Source organism: Lissotriton vulgaris, chromosome 1_1 (assembly GCF_964263255.1).
Source record: "Lissotriton vulgaris chromosome 1_1, aLisVul1.2, whole genome shotgun sequence".
NCBI lineage: Eukaryota > Metazoa > Chordata > Amphibia > Caudata > Salamandridae > Lissotriton > Lissotriton vulgaris.
The window spans coordinates 605,143,040-605,156,972 of record NC_141685.1 but is presented as its reverse complement, the minus strand read 5'-3'; the positions used below and the strand labels follow the sequence as shown (position 1 = coordinate 605,156,972).

General features: G+C 42.9%; 1 protein-coding gene across 1 annotated transcript in view; it reads left to right on the top strand.

Moving 5' to 3' along the window:
• The window catches only part of LOC147747555 (ferric reductase 1-like), a 553,652-nt gene extending 547,473 nt beyond the window's left edge, over window positions 1-6,179 (top strand). The window contains exon 16 of the mRNA XM_086954125.1: window positions 3,654-6,179. Coding sequence (XP_086810251.1) covers window positions 3,654-3,746 — 93 coding nt within the window. The 3' untranslated portion in view covers window positions 3,747-6,179. The remainder of the gene's footprint in view (window positions 1-3,653) is intronic.
• The last annotated feature ends 7,754 nt before the right edge of the window (window positions 6,180-13,933 follow it).

The following is a 13,933-nucleotide window of genomic DNA, read 5'->3' as shown; positions in this document are numbered from 1 at the left end:
CTCTTGGGTGTCCGGGCTGCATGTTCAGTTGCTGCATGGCATCTGCTGCCCTTCCGATGATGCCCTGGACTGAGCTCCCTATTGTGGTACAGGCTTCCGTCCGACTTTACACCAGGTCAGAGCAGGTGTACATTTCCTGCTGCTAACCCGCCTTATCGCTTGTTTTGTGTTATTATCGCCGATCTGTCTGTATGTCCTAAGCATGGGAGGAAAATCCGTTCCACTCGCGGATTTTGCGGATTTTCGGTAAATTTGCAATCCGCGAACGCTCGCGAATTTACCGAAAATCCGCAAATTCGCACGCAGCAGATTTTTTTTTCTTGGTGATACAATGTTGCGGCGTGCGGCGTTCACTTACCGTCATTCAGTGTTTGCAGAGTTGTTTTTCTCGATATTTTGCGAGCGCTGCGCCATTTTGGATCTTGCTACGGGATCCCGCTGGAGTTTGGCGACGCATCGCAAGAGTTTGCAATTGCGAACATGTAGGTGCGGCGGGCAGCAACAATCTCGCACTCGCGAAATTACAAAATTTGCAATTCTGCACAAGAAATCCACTAGCAAGCAGCATAGACCTTCTGAAAAGGATGATTTTATCAGAATAACTCCTCAGGTTGACATTTGCCTGCACTTTTTTGGATTTGAGGCCTTTTGACTTCCTTTGGATCACTTTTGGATTAGAAATCAACTTTCACAAGTAAGTTTGCTTGGGGCATTACAGTTGCTGTTCTGCACAAAAACGAGTTTTGCAAAACTGAAAGCACTCAGCAGGTGCAAAGTTCAAACTCATCATTAGTAATAGTAACCATTCCCTGTAGTGCTTCCAGACTGGGGCCCCTCCAGAGTTCAGTTGCTAGTTGCAACAATTCTATGACCCTGCTCTGACCCTCACAGCAGGCTCATAGAATAGCTACAAGTAGGCCACAAAGGTCCTGGAAAAAAAAATTGCACTGCGAAAGAAAGCAAATTACTGATAAGGAAGCAGGTGCCAGACTGGAATTTTAAAACAGTGACACATTAATAAATCAACCCCAAATTAATTCATGTCAGTTGAAGCAGGGCAGGTGTGCTTGCTTTCCCCCCCCATAATCTACAGTGATGATGAACCAGAGTGTGGCATTGATGTACCAGAGGGTGGCATGGGTGAAACAGAGGGTGGCAGTGGTGAAACAGAGGATGCTGGGAACCTGCGATGATGAACCAGACGTAGAAACAACATAGTCGCGACCGTTGCGAGCCGACAAGTAAGTTCGCAATTGCGAACTGGTACAAAACCCTCGCGAACTGGCAGAAACCCTTGCGAACACAAAAAAAATTAAAATCCGCAAATTTGCGGATTTTGCGGATTGCGAGTTCGCAAATACGCAAATTTGCGAACGCCAGATTTGCAAAATTCGCCCATGCTTAGTATGTCCGTTGTGAATGTTGAGGTGTGGTGTTGTCGCAGCTTTGTGTACGGGAACGCCTACTCTGTATCTCATTAGCGATAGTTGCAGGGGTCCTCTGTGGCAATGTTTTTTGCTGCTGCTATCGCGGGTAAACTGGTGCTGTGGGTTGTTAGCACCAGCTTGTGAATGGTGGGGTCATTTTATCACGACTTTGGGTGCGATATAGTGCCTTAATTCGGCGATAGCTCCTTGTGAATATGCCCCTTAGAGTCCTTGCTGTTGACATGGGCATCTTCTGACACTTTAAACATAATCTGCTTAAAGAGCGGGATGCTTGAAAGGGGTGCTGTGGTGGACATTCAGGAGATATTGAAGCCACTTTTGGGATGTATCCTTGTGCAGGCGAGTCTAAGACCACTGGTAAAATTTGTCTAATTTTTTTAGCTAAAGACATTTAATGGTTCTCAGTTAGGAGCTGCATATTTTACACATTTTCTGTTGTAAAGCGGACGTTTTTCAGCATTGTTGGCGGTTCTGCAAGAAATGAGGGTTGTGCAGCGGGACCTTCTTTCGAGCCTGTAGACAGTGATGTACTCCTGAGTTGCCTTAAAAGTGGCCTGCATAGTTTATATTTCAGGGACCACACCGCAGCAAATAATGCAAATGAATGTTTGAATCAAGCAAGGTGACCTATGAATCCTGTGCTAGAATTGTGATCTGTGGATGAGAAGAAGAGTGCCAAAACGAGCTGTAGGCTTAGGTTTACTTTAGTTCATTTCCCCGAAAAAGTAAATGGTTTTTTAAAAACATGTTCAAATTTCTTTGAATATTTCTGAATTTTATGTCAATTTTGTGGCTCTTTTTGAGGGTGGTGCCAGAAATGATGTGGCACAGTTCTAAAATTCGAAGACATTCTTGAGTCTTTGAGTTCCAGTTGTAAAGGAGCGTTAAACAATGGCACACATTTCCACAGATGATGAAAGGTAGTGTGAAGAAAAATATTTAGGGGTTTATATACAAGCTCCTTGCGCCGAAAGTGCATCAATTTTAGTATGGAAAAAAGTGACATACCGTTGGTGCAAGGGGCTTGTATATAAGGCCCTAGGTTTCTAGCGCATTTTTGCAACATTTTCACTTCATTCAGACCATCAGCACAAACAAGGAAACCTGATTGTTGTTTAGATGGGATTGTATAGATGAATAATTATAGATAAAGTTGTGCCGTCTATTAGTGAGGCCTAGAGGCTAAGGAAGAGCTGCGTATGGGTATAAGCAAACAAGAAATGCATTTCTGAGAGAAAAGGAATATTTGCCAATGAAAGAAGTAGACATGTAGGGCCAAATGTATGAAGCCTTTTTGCATTTGCAAGCGGCCTGATTAAGATCGGAACATTTGATACTATAGAACGTCTTTTTTTATTATCTATGAAACTAAAATTGTGATTAGGTAACATATTGCCGAAATGCATTCTGGGTTTGCGACCAAATACCGATTCAGCATTTAGGAGGGGGTGCTTAGGACAATCCCTTCCAAATACTGAATCGTGTTGGTGTGTATTAAATTTGGTCAAAAAAACTACTTTACTGACTACTGAAAGGTAGTGGTATGGTGTTGGCAAATGGAGAGGTGTCCTCAAGGGAGAATGAGAGAATGAGAATTGAGAAATTTGAAAAAAAAAAATAAGAGTGAGCAGTAGTCACAAGGACTACTTCTGCCTAGTCTTAAAATGTTTTATTCATATTTTTTTTTATTCATTCTATTTTCCTTAAAGGAAAATGGTCTGTGTATAAAACATGGCTTATTTAAAAGCAAACACAGATGTAGAGCTCTGCTGACCTCGGCAGGCCACAATCCCTTGTGATGGCAGAGACTTGCGACCTCTTTGATTAATGTTCCTGAGGTTGGTCAAATTACGACCCATTAGGAATTGGTATTTTGCGAATCAAACTATCAGTAGAGAGGTCGTTTACCGAAATAGCACACTGCCCCCAAAAATACTGGTGGCAAATTGTAATCATTATTTTATAACAAGTGCTTCGTACATATGTTCTATGGGTATCTAGAATTCGCTCATAAGTGCATGTGAAAACAATGCATTTAAGTGAAAATAGGTCATTATTCCCTGGGTTGTTTTTTGGCCATGTCCATGTTGACTTTAATAATGGATAGGGTGAATTCTATCTTATCTGTAAATTCAATATGCACAATGACAGAGTAGATTGAATAGTACTTGTATCATGACTATCTCACCTGTCTTTCCTCCACAGATACACCATGAAGTCATTGTGATTCTCATCTCTGTGGTTGGAAACCTGGCATTTTTAACAGCACTGCTCGTTGGAATCGGGCTATCACAATAAAAATGTTGTTGTTGTTTTGATGAACTTAATAATTTAACTTGGATTGTTGCTAGATGAATTTGTATTAATACATGTCTCTTCGGTCTGAAATGCCTTACAACTGATGATTTTATTATATTAATAGGATGCGCTTTTACATTTCAGCCATTGTGGATTCTTCTACTTAAAGTGTGCATTGATTCATCACATTAATGTGTTTTGAGAGACAGTCATCTCTTTAGAGTATTTTACTTTTTCCTAGGAATAGTGATACGATCTTCCTTCCCTCACATACCTAAGGGCCTTTGGTTATACAATGAGGTAGTTTATTTAAGTGGAGGAAAAATAGTGTTTCTCAGAATTATCAATTTGTTTCTAGATTTAGTTTCCAGAATTTTAAAAAGGTTCCTGTCAAACTCATAAAGCAGATTTTCTTGTTCTTGCCATGTTTTAATGGCTCTTGTACTAAGATCTAAATCAGTGTATTGAGCTAAATAACGTTTCCATGCTCCTGGTTTCTTATACTGAGAAATCAGAAATAGATCATCCCACAGCTGACAAGGAGAATCAATCATTCTTACTTCCACTTGTCCCAGAGCTTTAAAAATCGAAACGTATAAGTTAACTAACATAAACTTCCCTGGGATTAATTGTTGCATTTCTCTTGGTGACAGCCAAGTCCCTTCTCTTATAAAGTCATATAAAGTACGAAACCCAGCCCGCTCCCATTGAGAAACAATATCAGATCCGATTTTAATTCTCATAAAAATGAGAGCATTCCTTAGAGGAGTTCTAGAATTGAACTGTGGAAGAGAATATTTTTTTAGAAGAGCGTCACGACGTTTAAAGAACCAATACATTATTTTATATCGAGTAAGTTTTGGCGATTTAGGGATGTGCAAAGGAACTGGGGTTTGAGCCTCTTGACTAATTTTGTCAAAGAAAAAATAATTAAAAAATGTGGATTCTGCCTTTCTGATTTAAATCGTTCTAAATACTGAGCAAAATATGCACTATAATAATCTCTGAGATTGGGAAGAGATAGGCCTCCCTGTTCAGAATCTACGTAAAGTATCTTTATTGCTATCCTAGGGCGTTTTTTAGCCCATATGAAATTCGAAAATAAGGATTCTACTTTGGAAAAAAGACTACTGGGTAGAAAGCATGGAATAGCTAAAAATAAAAAATTAAATAGTGGTAGTACAGACATCTTTATCAGTGCCACCAGTCCCATAATAGTAAGTGGTAGTGAACCCCATCTAGTGAATAAAAATTGAACTTTTCGTACGAGTGGGTCAAAATTCAACGTAAATAACTCAGATACCAAGGTGGAAAACATAACCCCTAAATATCGTTTTGGTCTTAAATTGATACAACCAGCAAAGTCTGCATGACAAACCACCTCTCCTCCGCCACATACTAAAATTTCAGTTTTTTTTTTTGTTAATTCGGTATCCTCCTAAAGCCTCGAATTCTTCAAAAAGCTGCAAAACAGCTATTTGAGATTGGATATCCGTCTTAGTTATTAACATGATATCATCGGCATAGAGTTTAATTTTTGCCGTAGATGTAATAGGTGGAGGGATATTTACAGATTCACGGATAGCCATAGCTAGCGGTTCAATAAAAAACGTAAAAAGAATAGGGGCTAAGGGGCAACCCTGTCTGGTGCCCCGTTGAACCGAAACTGTGCCAACCATAACAGAATTTATAACTATATTTGCTCTGGCAGCCGTGTATAAATTTTGGATTAAACTAATAATTTGTGAAGGGATACCAAAGTGTTTTAAAATAGCAAATAAAGTTGACCAAACTACTAAATCAAAAGCCTTCTCTGCATCTAATAATAAAATTAAAGCCGGGACTTTTTTAACTTGAAAATAATGAAACGCTTCTGTAAGAAAATGAGTATTAATCATGCTCTTAATATGAATACCTGGAAGTGTATAAACAAATTGAATTTTAGTGTTCTTCGTGGATCTAATTGGAGGAGAATGATTTTTTTTACTAAATGGCTTCTTTACCGAACTCCTGCTGTCATCTCAAAAATGTTTACGAATGCTAGTGCTGTCTGCTATAGATGTAAGCAATTCAGTCCCGCTAATTGGCCCCACATCACAGCTCACTGTATTAAAATTGTCCCTTTTTGGAATGAGATATTCGAATATTTACAAAAGTTTTGTGGGGTTCAGATTGATTATAACGTTAAATCAATACTTTATGGATATGATAGTGATCTAGACTTGCTTGGACAGTCGGTTAAATAAGTATTTATTGTGATGGCAGTTGCGAGGTCCTTGGCCCTACAGAATTGGAAATCATCCCAAGCTCCTTTGTTTAATCTCTGGCTTCAGAAAATGAGAAATGTTAGAACAAGCGAATTTAGCTATGCAAAGAGAATTGGGGGGATAAGGAAATTTGATAACATTTGGAAATCATTTTTTGAGTAATTTTGGAAACTGTACTATGTAAATTGATGTTGTATTCTTTGGATGTCAATATATGCATTTTCTTTACCAGTTGAACTTGATACAAGAACTTCAATAATAAAATGTGTTAAAAAAAAACTCGTAAAGCAGCAAATCCTAGGGCATGCTAGAGAAATGTCTAACTGTTAGTAAATTGGAGACCAAACTGGCAAAATATGGAGGCATGGGTTCACGAAAGTCTCAACGTTATATGATCACCTACCAGACCTTTATTGTGCAGATGTTTATGTATAGCCGGGACAGGCTTCCTGATGGATAATCTCTTTCCCCTACTCAACTTTCGAGGCATACAGTTGTCTTTCTTCCGCATTCTTTGAAGGAAATTTGTTTACCTGGTGAGGTAGATGCTTATATGTAAAATGAGCCATATTGGGATTCTCGAATCTCAGTAGAGCAGTGATATTGAGACATACGTCCTTATCCTTTGTCAGGTAGAAGCCACTTAGTAACTGATTGGTCAATTTGGCACAATTTTTGGTGTTTCATTGCAATCTTTTTCTTGGATCCAATCTTTCTGTCATGCCTATCTTTTTTCTTTTTCAAACACAGTCAGTTTGACTAGAACTACTGTCATGCTCTCATTAAGAAAGCACATTTATCACACTTGTTATGTGGGATTGAGCTTGGTGCCACCATTCCTCACAGGGAGAAAGGTGCACTGGCCTATGCCAAAAGCCTGAGAAGCATATTGTTTCCTGGTGGGCACATAATGTATTTCTTTCTGTACAAATTGTTCTCTTGGCTACTTGAAGACAATACAATGATGGCACCTTTATATGGGCCCGGAAGAGGGCCTGGATCTTACAAAACGTGCTGGGGGCATATAAATTATCAAGTGCCCTGGAACTACCAGACATGGATGCAGCTGTATAAGGACAGGCACCCTTGGCCACCCTGTGGTTGGCCAAGCATTCTAAACCCCGGATATGTTATTTTTTTTGTTGAGATTTCAATAATCACCTTTGAGATTTAATTACAAGGATGCAGATCTTATAGCCTTTTAATCTTCATGTATTCCCCTGTGGAGAACCTGGGAGTTCACACCTAGGAAAACAAGAGAGGGAGTGAGGTGAGGGGCTGAAGCGAGCTGCAGAATGTTACATGACTTATTCGAAGAGGAAAAGATCAAAATGTTTGATCCTTTCAAAGAGTAGTTTAAGATTGGAGAGTTGGATTATCTGCGGTACAGGCAGCTGAGGCACTGGGCCACGTATCTAACTGATGGAGAAGTGACAAATAGGCCAATAACTAAATGGGAAAGGCTATTCTCCACCAACATACCATCTAAGGGATACATCTTGATCATCTACTTGATAGTTAAGGAAGCCAGGCCCAAAGTCCAATTGTCACACATGAGAAGATGGCAAAGTGATTTAAAAAGAGATATCCCAATGTGTCAATAGCAGACACTCTGGGCTTACGTACTGTCCAGGTATAGTAGTGTACAAAATAGAGAATCAGTGTATACGCACATGACACTATGGCATATTACACCAATTAAGTTTAAAGTGATATTCTCAAACACTACGGGCCTGTCCTAGAGGGAATGTGGCCTAGAGAAAGATACCAAAAAGTAGGGCAGTTTTGCCCTCGGTTGCAAATCTTCTGGAAGAAGTTTCTTAGCCAGGTGAAAGGGGTGCTGGGCTACCCTATAGGACCAGATCCCTCCATATGTTTATTGAGCTTGCTACCCACTGAGTACACACATCTCTCCAATACAGATTGAAGAATTCTTACTAAGATGATTCTAGTAATGAAGCAGCTGATCGTACACAAATGGAAATCAGCTGTTATATGAACAATCTGAATGGGCAAGTATGATTTTTGCTAGGCATGGAAAAATTAGTGTGCGACCACTAAAATATGGGTAGTAAATGTCAAAAGAAACTGTTTTCCCTGGTTGAATACTAATCTTTTGTAATGAATTTGAGATGTCTGTAATCATTGAGATCCCTGAAACTGACTGTAAGAATTGTACTCTGAAAGCTGACTTATTCCTGGATTGACAAGAGTGAAGCTTTAGTTGACAGAGTGAGACCAAAAGGGATGCATTGTACATGTTGCTTTTCTTGTTGTTTCTCTTTGCTATCCCATTAGGAATATGTATGTATGGCTAGAGGGCATATTCTACTAAGTTAGCTCGAACAAAAAAGATTGTTACTTGACAATGTTTACATATACCAATAAAACAGCTTTCAAAGAAAGTGGAAGTAATCAAGCTGCACCTAAAGCTAATTTTCTATCACTTCTGTGGTGCTAATGGATGTGACCTTTTATTACATGTAGGACACGAAGCATATCTGTGAAACCACCCTCAATTAGTAGATATTTTGGTCTGTTTTACTGGTGTTCATGTGCATAGGAAATGTAATGTCTCTGTGGACAGTAGTGCACTCATGAATAACGTTCAAAAATGTATTTTGTCATTAATGACCACAATGAGGTGTGCCTGTTAAACATATCATTTGTCAAACAATCGAATTTTAATTCAATGTCTTCACATTTATACATTAGCCCAAGGTAAGGCATTCACCAACCGGTCCTATGGACATCCCTTCATAGCTTGTAAACTTATCCTATACATGTTCCTGGCAATTGCAAAATGGTATACACCAATTTAACAGTTCTTTCAATCATGACTTAAACCATATGTAGGTGATCCACCCCTAAATGTTACATTCTACAACACTGCATAGTATTTCAGAATTTCCACTGAATGTATGGAAATAAATATCTGCACTTTATATAGAAACTGTTGACAGCACTACATGAGAAGTCGTTAATGTCAGCATGTACACATAAATCCACAGGTGAATTATGTATTATGTGAAGAAGATTTAGTTTTTCACACATTTTTGCAACAGCCTTGTTTAAATGGAGTTCTGCTTGCACTCAAAACTTTACTAGTTTCTAAATTGTGCACCACATAACATTTACAATACTGAATCAGACTTGTCTCCACTACCACGCTATTTCTATTTCATACACTGTTCGAGATGGCCCTTTCTGCAGGGTTATCCCCAAACTTTTTGCTTCTTCCTCCTATTTTTGCCTGACCTGCTGTTGTTGGGCTTCGGACTCTAGGCACTTTACCACTGCTAATCAGCGCTAAAGTGCATATGCTCTCTGTAAATTGTATTATGGATTGGTGCTTCCATGATTGTCATATTTGATTTACTAGTCAGCCCCTAGTAAAGTGCACTGAGTGTGTCAGGGCCTGCAACTCAAATGCTGCTAATGGGCCTGCAGCACTGATTGCGCTACCCACATGAGTAGCCCTGAAAAGGTAACTCAGACCTGCCACTGCAGAATCTGTACGCAGTTTGTCACTGCCATGTCGACTTGGCAAGTGCACCCACTTGCCAGGCCCTACCCTTTTCTTTTCTTACATGTAATTCACCCCTAAGGTAGGTCTAAGGTACCTCTGTGGGCAGGGTGAAGTGTATGTGAAAGGTAGGACATGCCCTAATGTGTGCGGCATGTCAAGATAGTGAAATACTGCCAATTACGTTTTTCACTATTGAAAGGCTATCTGGCCCTTAAGAAAGCATGGGAGTGAATTTATAACATCTTATAAATATAAATTCCGATTGGGACCAGATAGGAAAATAAAGTTTAGTATACCTGAACTCAGAATCTAAATATCAATCTTTTAGTAAAGGTGATTTTTACATTCTGTGTTTGAAAATACCACAATTAGAAAGTAGGTATTTTCCTGCTTAGCCATCCCTTGTGCCTCTGCTAGGATATGTATTGACTGTCTGGCTTGGAGGTGACAGGGGCTGGGGAAGGGCAGTGGCTCCAGAGAGTCTAGATGGGTCAGGGACAGGGGCTGAATACACCTGGGCTGCATTTTGTGGAGTGGGAGGAGTTGCCACTAGCACCTGAATGGGCCTGGTCTGCATTTAAAATGGTGGGAGTAGATTTCCCTTGCACCTGAAGAGGACCTGCCTGCCTTGGACAATGCTGTCTCTGCCTCCTGCTGGGAAGCTGGGCCAAAGAGGACCAAACTGGTTTGGACTAAGCACAGACACTCTCTGCCTGATGGAATAAAAGGAACTTTGGGTATAAATACTGGGACCCAGACCCCAGGATTTTAGAACTCTTTTGGACCAAGAAGACTGCCAAGAAGAAGAGCTGGAGAAGCTGTGAGGAGGAGCAACTACTTTGCTGAGTACTTTGCTGTGTTAGCCTGCAGTGGCTGCTTCTGTCTTGGGCAGTGAAAAGATTGGACTGGACTTTCTACAACTTTGAGAAAATTGTCAACACGCCACCTGGAAGACAACAACATCGTGGACCCGTCCCAGTCCGGTTTCAGATGAAACCACAGCATCGAGACAGCCCTCATCGCTGCCACAGACGACATCAGGCGCCAACTAGACAATGGCGAAACATCAGCCCTCATTCTCCTGGACCTGTCAGCCGCCTTCGACACGGTCTGCCATCACACTCTAAAGACATGCCTCATAGAAGCTGGAATCCAAGGAAAGGCTCTTGACTGGACCACATCCTTCTTCTCCGGCAGAACCCAGAGTGTCCACCTCCCACCCTTCCGATCCGAAGCCACCGACATCATCTGCGGCGTCCCTCAGGGCTCATCCCTCAGCCCAACGCTGTTCAATGTCTACATGGCCTCCCTCGCACAAGTGGCCCGCCATCACAACCTCAAAATCATCTCCTACGCTGATGACACCCAGCTCATCCTCTCACTCACCAAGGACCCACACACCGCCAAAACCAACCTCCATGAGAGAATGAAGGCCGTCGCCGACTGGATGAGGAGCAGCCGTCTGAAGCTGAACTCGGACAAGATGGAGGTCCTCATCCTCGGACCCACCCCCTCAGCCTGGGATGACTCTTGGTGGCTGACCACACTGGGAACAGCACCAACACCCATCGACCATGCACGCGATCTAGGATTCATCCTCAACTCCTTCCTCTCCATGTCTAAGCAGGTCAACATCGTCTCCTCCTCCTGCTACAACACCCTCTGCATGCTCCGCAGGATCTACAAGTGGATCCTGACCAAAACAAGAATGACGGTGACACAGGCCCTCGTCAGCAGCAGACTGTACTGCGGCAACGCACTCTACACAGGAATTCCAGACAAACACCTACGACGACTACAATGCATCCAAAACGCCTCCGTCCGACTGACCGTCAACGTCCCCCGCGACAGCCACATCACCCCCACCTGAGAGAACTACACTGGCTCCCGGTAAACAAGAGGATCACCTTCAAGCTCCTCACCCACTCACACAAAGCACTCCACAACGTCAGACCTGCCTACCTGAACAGCAGACTCAGCTTCCACACCCCCACCCGCCAGCTCCGCTCTGCCAGCCTCGCCCTCGCCGCTGTCTACCGCATCCAAAAAATGACCTCCGGCGGCAGATCCTTCTCCTACCTCGCCACCAAGACCTGGAACACCCTCCCTACCCTCATACGGCAGACCGAAGACCTTCAAGCAGTAGCAGCAGCCCCCTCTACCCTTAGCGCCTTGGGACCCTCACGGGTAATTAGCGCGCTTTACAAGTACTCTGATTGATTGATTGATTGATTGAGTATCTTCAATGGCTTGAGGTAGAGCTTGCCCCTGTTCAAAAAGTCTCAGGAACAGCAAATCCTTTAAAGACTTCAAGTTCTTCTGCCCTAAGCACTTGGGACAGTGTGTTTTGTGCTGCAACAGAAGAAAAAGCAACCTGACACAGCTGCTGACTCGGTGTCCTGAAGGCACCATAGTGGGCACTGCCGCAATGCCGCACCGCAACCCTGGTCTCACCGGCGATGCCTGCTGACCCGCCACCGAGCCGCTGCTTGCACCGTACTCTGCACCACCTCGCTTCACGACGCCACCTTGGTATCCCCTACACCACTTCACAACAACATCAATGCAGCTGCTTGCGCCATGGTTTGAGGGCACCGCTCGTAAAGTTACAAGACGCACCACCTTCATCCCATACCGCAGTCTTGGCCTGCCAACGCTGGTGCCATTGACTCTAGTTCGTCAGCTGAAGGCAGCTCTTCAGCAATGACTACGCCGCTGCTTGCACTGTGTCCTGCCAGCACCACGACGACCACTGCATCACTTGGCACCGCGACCCTGGTCTCACCGACGAGACCATTTGTTGCCGCTACTGGCTAAAGTGTTGTGGGTACAGGCCCCAGGGTGTGCTCCTATGTCTTACCTGCAGCACAGATAAGGTGGCAGGCTGTACTGCTGAAATCAGCAGATGCTGTGGTTCCCGGCAATTCAATACTGATTGCTCAACCTGGAAACCAGTTGCTCTGCCATGCCTGCTGCAGCTCCGCACTAGCACCTTTCGCGCTTGTGAATCACACAAGGAACAGCGCGGAGACAGTGAGGAAAAGGCAGGGGGCACTTAGTGAAGACGCTGATCTCTACGTAGAAAAGTAACGTCATCCTGTTTGGTCCGCCGCCTGCCCAACTAAGCTCAAAGCCAATGTGAGCTGCTGGTTTGGGTGAGGATGGGCGACGGAGCCAGAAAAAGCCTAAAAAGCCCACTTCCAAAAATTGCTATAACTATACGCTCCCGTTTTATCCCTAATCACCCGTTTTCTTTCCCAGGTCACCTTCTAGCTCCTACGCGATCAAAATAATTGATGCGTGGCTCCAGCTCCCGATCCTGGTAAGCGTTTGGTCTCCCACGACCCTACGGTAAAAGTCATGGTCTCCGTATCATGTAATTAATTACTCCCCCTTTTTTCCATTCCCTAGGGAAGCACGGCCATCTACCCCCTCCTCCAGCTCGCCTTGCCGAGCGTACTAGGGGCCCCCCTAGGTAAGCCCCGGTCCCTCTACTCATTTCTACTCTGACTCTCACTGCGCCAAACCTTTTTACTGTTTTACTTCTGTCCTCCACCGTTGCGCCGTCGCTCACTTCAAATAATTTGTTTAGAAATAATCATGCATTGACAATCGTAATCTCCTCACTTCACATTATGCCCGAACCTTTTTAACTTCTGTCATACCCCACTGCGTCATACCTCTTTGACACCGTAATCTTTAGATAATGGCTCCGGTCCACAATGATCTGCACTACACAATCCACCTTCGCACTGCGCCATCCCCCACACCTGACAGAGTTAGCTTTCCTCACGGCAACACATATGCCTTGTCATCCTCACAGTCACCCCCATGGCTTATTTTGTTTTTGTTCATATCAACAAGACTATGGCATTATGGAAGTCTTAGAATTGTGGATCATTGGGCTTACCTCCCATGTTACGACTGGTCCTCGATTTTATATTCATTTTTTGGTTTTATATTAAGGCATGTTGTACCAACCTACCAAGGTTTTTCAGCTCCTTTTCACCACAACGATTCATTGGCCGCTTACATGTCTCCACGAACGCTACTACTTTAGGATTAATACGCTAAAATGATCTCTATGGTCGCCCACCCGTTTGTTCTCCACCACGCCTCCACCATTCACCACTTCGTGTAATTTATTCTTTCTTGCCTTTCCTCTCCCCTCTTCTTTCCTAGGCAATAGAGGCTTACACCAATTAGGCATTAATCAATGTACTGATGATGATCCCCTTGATTACTTAGTGGGATCGAAACACTGTCGACCTTTATATGCGCCTTATACAGAACTTATACCATGTGTTATGTATGTGTAAAGGTGCCTTTTGAAATTTCTGTTACATTGGATATTACAGAATCCTGAAGCTTTTGCCTAAAAGCCCTGTTTT